General features: G+C 38.8%; 1 protein-coding gene across 1 annotated transcript; it reads right to left on the bottom strand.

Moving 5' to 3' along the window:
* Positions 1 to 883: 883 nt before the first annotated feature.
* On the bottom strand, positions 884 to 6,825 carry BORCS7 (BLOC-1 related complex subunit 7). The gene is made up of 5 exons (XM_072424201.1): positions 6,643 to 6,825; positions 4,325 to 4,387; positions 3,267 to 3,310; positions 3,158 to 3,178; positions 884 to 2,630 (listed from the first exon to the last, which is right to left on the bottom strand). Exons 1-5 carry the CDS (start codon positions 6,802 to 6,804, stop codon positions 2,579 to 2,581), a joined length of 342 nt encoding a protein of 113 aa, XP_072280302.1. The 5' UTR covers positions 6,805 to 6,825; the 3' UTR covers positions 884 to 2,578.
* Positions 6,826 to 7,473: the final 648 nt, after the last annotated feature.

Raw genomic sequence — 7,473 nt, 5'->3', positions numbered from 1 at the left:
TAGGTACTGAGCCCATTGGACTGAACTCGGGGATAAATATTTATATCCTTCTTTGCAAGAAAATCACTAAGTGATCACAGGCTTATTTAAAGTGCAAAATATCTAAAAACAGCTAAATGATAAATATAAAAGACTACAAAATATACCATGTGAATAGCCAAAGACCATGTTGTATTTTGTCTCTACATCCTCATTTTTCATGTTTGTTACACTTATGATTATCACTTTGAAATCCAGGCACAAAAAAAGATCCTTGTGTTTACTTGAACAGCAATATATATATACAGCAATATTTGGCCAGGAATACAATTCTAGCCTGAAACTCAAATAATACACTGCACAGGTGAATCCCGATTCTTTTTCTCATATCTTTATCCGCTATAGATAACGCAGTTTATTATGTCATTATTCACTGCAGATAAAATAATTTGCTCTCAAACAAACCTTTCCATTGCCAGTCTGAGTGTTGCTGTACAGGAAATAAAAATAAAACATAACACACCCTCAATAAAATGCTACTGATCTGGCTGCTGTGAAGATCTTTATTAAGATTTATTATTCTGACTAAATAATTGTTCATCTTTTTGGCAGAGCAAAGCCCATACTTCTTTAGTAGATCAACCCCAGAATAACAAACACAATTTTTAAAAAGGAGAAATGATGCCATAACACTATGTAGTACGGCAAAAAAAAGAAAAAAAGGGCACACCTATGTATGTATATAAGGGTATGCATTTATATATATCATTACAAATTATGCAATAAATACGTTTTTTGGCTTGAATGATGGAACGCAGACTCACAGGGGTTTATTCAGTCCTGGTACCACAAGTGAAGTATAAAAGCACTATACAGTATATAACAAGTATCACAACAATCAAGATGAAAACAAAAATGCAACTTTAATGTATTTATTATACATCTTAAAATTAGTAAACATTCTTAGAAAATGAAATATATAAAAATAACAACATAAATGTACATAAATAAAACAATTCTAGGGACAGTTTATGAAATTAAAGCATGACATTTGATAGGGTAAATCTTAAATTTAACAAAGGAACAACAGTTGTATATACCAGAACATATGTAAAAGCTTCTAAATATAACCTAAAGTGTGAAAGATGTTTATGAAATTAAAGCCAACAGAAAGTATGGAGGCTGCAATAACGGACTGCTAGTTGCCTGGTTATTATGGTGACAAAACATCTTCAGTACTTCCTGAGAATGCAAAAAAGTTCTGGCTTTGTTCTGGCTTCATTAGCTGCATGCAGGTCAGTGACTTAGTACTGAAATAAGAGGTTCGGGCATGACTGCCAGGCAAGTAAGAATTTTCAATAGAAGTTTAGTAACGACAGCCTCCATATTTCCCTTGGCACAGTTTTTTTTTTACAGCAATGTCAGACAGTTCCGGTGATAAAAATAATTCAACATTCATGTGACAAATAGAATATCTCTTTAACGAACAGACAGCTTCTTACTACACTTAGCTGCATTAGTACAGACTAGAAACGAATGGGGATGGTCGTTTCATTACCAGGAGTATTCTAAAGTGCAAAAAATTAATTACCGGGTATGTGTGCAGCTGCAAAGTTCAGGTATTAAAGAACCAGAGGGATATATAACAGGAACAATAAAACAAGCAGGTGTGGACAGAGCTGTAAACGTGTTTATATAAAAGCTTAGGTTATTGTCAATGTGTAAGATTTGAGTAGGCTGCAGCTTGTAAAGTGTATATTGCATCAGTCTTTCGGCTCACTCAAAGTTTCAACATTAAGCTCCTGTGTTGCAAATAGCAACTGATGAAAGATAAACCTAATTTCTGAAGAGCAGTTTTTAAAAAGAATGATAGAATAAAATTTAAACAAGGTTTGCCTTATGCCATGGATGTCCCTGATCCCAGGACTGTTCTATATTTCAGTTCCATGTTAGGGTTCTTCTCTGTAACATGCACACCTCTCTAAAGGTTAATAATGCATTGAGGATCCCAGAGCTTTCACATGGAGGTGACACTTGCTGTCTCTATAATAAGAACACTCGCAGTTAAGGGGTGATCTGGGACTAATTTCTTTCTAAGGCTGGAGAGGATACAGATTCATCAGCGAACCTAAAATGGATTTAATAAAGTCATTTGCTATTTATTAGTAAATGTTTTAAATCCTAGACCAGGTCTATTCCAGATTGTTTGGATCAGCCAGGTTCAATGATAAAAGTGTATCCTCTACAGTCTTGGAGACTTTTATAAATCAGGCCCAATGTCTTCATATGCCTAACTATGGGAAAGCTTTATTTTCCCAACTGTGTTTTAAATGTATCTGGTAATAAAGGAACTTGCACCATGAACTAGATGAACTTCAACATCAGTGTAATATGTGAAGATCCATCGCGAATAATATTAATACACACAAAAACACAGATACAAATAGTATTTAGACATATTGAGGTTTGTTCAAGTATTCATAATCCAATTGAACCAAGGTGCACATTTAGGAGCTGTCAAGCATATACTGACATACGAGCAGCTTTGGATCCTTGGTATGGCAGCATTACGTATGTCCCAAAACTCCTGGAATTCTTCTTACTTCAACAGATGCTTCAACTGGTCCTGGAGGTTTGATGACTGTTCAACACTATATATGAAGCAAAGTAAAAGATGATACGGTTATGGTGTATTTATTTTAACCACAAGAAACTACAAGGGGGAGTAATGGATAATCACCTACCACCCCATCAGTCTTTATTTGCTGCACTGATCACCTAGAACATTGGAATAACCTCAATCTACACCAAACAGTCTGTCTGGGCACAGAGTATAATACAAAGTATAGAATGTGTAAAATACATATTTCCACTAAGGCTGAAGGGACTGCTAATGTGTAATACAAGGAGCAAAAAAACAACATAAAAGACTTAAAAGGTCAAAATTGAAGTATAGTTAATGAGTAACAAGGCACACTATGGTGGTGGTTAGTATCAATGCATAACCATAACCTGACATTCTTTGAATACTCTGTTCTAAATCTGGTTAAAAAATAAATGATCATTGAGCCAAGTTGAAAAAAAAGTGTTTTTTGCACTTATTTTCCGGCATTTTACTGGTTGAAAAGTAATTATTTTCCAACCTTTATCATTAGGATACTTTGTTATGAATACTTACTTTTTCTGTATGGCTTCTTGCCTAGGAGAAAAGAAAACAAATGTGTTACTGGAAATTTTGGGATCTTTACCCAGTGATAAGGACTACAAGATACACAATGAGAACTTACTGGTACTGAAGATGTGTCGTTATAATTGCCATTTTTCTGAGGCTCTGCAATGATCATTAAAAGTTAATTTGTAAAAGTTATTCATTTGGTTTTGCTAATAGTTATAACTGTTCAGTATTGTTTTCTAATTAGTCCAGTATTTGTGGTAACAGAAATGTTTTCTTTTATAGAAATGTGCATTTTGTATAAGTTTCATTCTTGCCTCACTCCATACTGTGTTTTACTAGACAATGAAAACATTATGTAACCAATTCAATCCAAAATGTTATGGCTTTCTTTAAGTTACTATACCCAATCAGAAGACAATTTAACTAATCCAATTCTTGCAAACTAAAGCTAGTTGGTTCAGTGGGTTTTTGCTATTTGTACTGATCCAGTTCCTGCAAACCATAAGTTCATTTTTGGCACTCCAATTTACACATGTTCATTGTATTTTGCTTTGCCTTGATGGGTCTATAAATTTATTAAAAAGTGCCAGTAACAACCTGGAGGCTGAAGGCTACAGCTTCTAGCACGCATTTTTAGATATCTGCTGCTCCTTTAGTTGTTTTAGATCAGGTCAAACATCTGTGTGGATCAAACAGCTGCATATTCAGCACAAAAAAGTAACAAATATGACTTCAGAATAGGAACTCACACACGGCTGTTCGGTGTGATACCCTGACTTCATTTATTGCCTTCCTGTTGGGATACAAAGCAAATCCTAACATTATAGTGTCCAAACCAATATACAGGTGGAGACTTGTTTTAAGCATTCCTAATCTTTGCCACTTCTGTAACATTTTAGGCAAGTGTATCTTAACCTAAAAACAAATATCAAACTTTCTTCTTGGCTGGCAATCATGGCTCCCTCCATAAATATATGATATGAAGTGGAAGCAGCCACCAAGTCTGGGCTCTGGACATTTCTGCCCTTGCGTATCTCCATTATATGGAAGGGGATTTGTGCTTTTCAGGTTGTTTTGAATCATAATGAAAGAATGTTTGAATTGTAGCTGTGCAGCAAATGTATTAGGAAAATTTATTTTCATTGTGCATTATGATTGTATTTTACTTACATCTTCTGAATGTAAAATGGAATCTTCTTGCATCACCATATTTCTGGCAGCATGGCCAAGAAGCTACACAAAAACAAAAATGATTGTGTATTTAGTCATATGGTTACAAACTACAGTATAATTCAACTCGATTTCAATGAAGAATCCCTTGTACACAAATGCAAGTGTGAAGGCCGCTGACCTCACCCCAATGCAGCACCCTGGGTCTCTGATATGGCTCCTGCACATTGCTCCCAATAACAGTGCTGATTATGAAATGAGAATTTAGTTGCCGTTTGGTGGTGTTCAAGGAGTGTATTGGATTTCTGAAGACCTGGAGCCCTGCTTTGTATGTGAGAGCAGCAGTCAGACTTTCTACTGTGCTGCCAGCACTGGATATTTAACCCATTGCTACAACACTTTATATATATATATATATATATATATATATATATATATATATATTATAGTATATGCAGGCTTATAACATCACAGGAGTAAATACAGATGGATCTGTTGGGCTGTAAAATGTGTCCTGTGAGATTGGAAAACTGGAATTCACGGGTAAGTATTTGACAGTGGTAATTAGACATGACCAATTAGCTCCCCCATATATGCCTCGGGATGGGGCAATGCTATGGATGGCTGTGTCCCCCACAATGATGTACAGTCACTGAATGGGGGGATAAAAGCCTTTACAGGACAACTTCAATACCACTGACCTTACCCATTCCTGGTCCCCATGATGCTAACTAAGGAGATTTAACCACCCTTTGCTGGCAATGACAGCCTGTAGTCCTGAACTCATGGACATCACCATTGGCTGGGTTTCCTCCTTTTTAATGCTCTGCCAGGCCTTTACTGCAGCGGCTTTCAGTTGCTGTTTGTTTGTGGGCCTTTCTGTCCGAAGTTTAGTCTTCAACAAGTGAAATCCATGCTCAATAGGGTTCAGATCAGGTGACTGACTTGGCCATTCAAGAAATTCCACTTCTTTGCTTTAGTAAACTCCTGGGTTGCTTTGGCTGTATGTTTTGGGTCATTGTTAATCTGTATTATGAAACGCCTCCCAATCAATGTGACTGCATTTAGCTGGATTTGAGCAGACAGTATGTCTCTGAACACCTCAGAATTCATTCGGCTGCTTCTGTCCCGTGTCACTTCATGGATAAACACTAGTGTCCCAGTGCCATGGCAGCCATGCACGCCCAAGCCATCACACTCCGCCATGTTTTACAGGTGATATGCTATGCTTTGGATCATGAGCTGTTCCACGCCTTCTCCATACTTTTTTCTTGCCATCATTCTGGTAAAGGTTGATCTTGGTTTCATCTGTCCAAAGAATGTTTTTCCAGAACTGTGCTGGCTTTTTTAGATGTTTTGAAGCAAAGTCCAATCTAGCCTTTCTATTCTTGAGGCTTATGAGTGGCTTGCAGTGCACCCTCTGTATTTACTTTCATGCAGTCATCTCTTTATGGTAGACTTGGATATCGATACGCCTACTTCCTGGAGAGTGTTGTTCACTTGGTTGGCTGTTGTGAAGGGGTTTCTCTTCACCATGGAAGTGATTCAGCGATCATCCACCACTGTTGTCTTCCGTGGACGTCCAGGTCTTTTGGCGTTGCTGAGTTCACCAATGCTTTGTTTCTTTCTCATGATGTACCAAACTGAAGATTTTACCACTCCTAATATTGTAGCAATTTCTCGGATGGGTTTTTCTGTCTTTGCAGCTTAAGGATGGCTTGTTTCACCTGCATGGAGAGCTCCTTTCACCGCATGTTGTCTGTTCACAGCAAAATCTTCCACATTCAATGTAGTTCCTCACATTTTTATGCAATCTTTTCGTTCAACCCACTGAATTAAAGCTGAAAGTCTGCAGTTCAACTGCATCTGAGTTGTTTTATTTAAAATTAATTGGGGTAATGTACAGAACCAAAATTAGAAAAAAGTTGTCCAAATATTTATGGACCTAACCATACAATAGCTGTGTAGTGCGGTGCCCACATAAAATAGCTGGGTATTGCATGCACATGTATAATACTGCTCCCATATACCATGGCTGTATGTTAGTGTGCCCATACATAGTGATTGTATGACATTATAAAGTTACTATCTGCCAATGTCTGTCCCTATGTACTATAATTATAATTTATATGAGCTCCGTCTATATACAATGGCTGTACAATGCACAGAGACCCCTGACATCCCCCCGCCCCCACCATATCAGTACCTGGAAAAGGGGCGGGTCATAAAGCAGCACTTTATGTTTACCTGTGCAGCCATATAACCACGCCCCTTTCCCCAGGCCCCGCCCGCCTCTCCTATCCGAAGCCTCGGCTCACCTCGGAGCTGCGCGACCCTTTCAGCACTTGTTTGGTGAGGGCGATGACGTCAGCCCCGCACGTGCTGACCTTCTCGGTGAGCAGTCCCTTCACCGACTGCCCGTACTTGGTCTGCCCATCCGCAGATGCGGCCATTTTTGCTACCGCTTCCCTATCCATCATGACTACGGCTCACAGCGCGGACCAAAACGCTTTAAAATGCGAATCGGGGGGATGGGAGGGGCGAAGTATCCTCTTGTGTCTGCTGCTGTGCAGGTGTGTGTGATAGAAGGGGGAGCATGGACAAAATTATAGGTGGAGCAGAAACAAACACTAACAGGCAAAATTCTGATAAAGGAAGAAAAACTTTGCAGGAAACATATAATGACCTGTATTTATAAATCAGGAAATCTGACATTCCCTGATGGGAATCAATTACTGCCATTGAAACACATGGACCTGGAAGATTCTGACCAGGGAATGTGTAATTCCCTGTTTTATAAATAGCGCTCCGTGTTCTGGAACCTTCCACCTGTGCATGCACATCATCAACTTTGGTTGCCAGGGAAACACGGCAATCCCTACTGTATTGCATGTGTTGGGATGAATGAATCCCATGGCCAATCAAGATGGCCGAATATCCTCCAGAAGAGAAGGAAGATGGCGGCGCCCTGCGCTGGAACACGGTTGAGCCGCCCGGATTTAGTTCCCCTCACAGTTCTTTCTGTTCATCACTCAATGAAAAAGACTGAGGACATACTGTGAGTGTAGGACATCATGAGTCCTTCTTTCCCATTGGAATGATCTCCTAGATTGTAAGCTCTTCGGGGCAGGGTCCTCTCCCCCTATGTC

Source organism: Pyxicephalus adspersus, chromosome 10, assembly GCF_032062135.1.
Source record: "Pyxicephalus adspersus chromosome 10, UCB_Pads_2.0, whole genome shotgun sequence".
In the NCBI taxonomy this organism is placed as follows: domain Eukaryota; kingdom Metazoa; phylum Chordata; class Amphibia; order Anura; family Pyxicephalidae; genus Pyxicephalus; species Pyxicephalus adspersus.
This window is presented reverse-complemented; position numbering and strand designations above follow the sequence as displayed.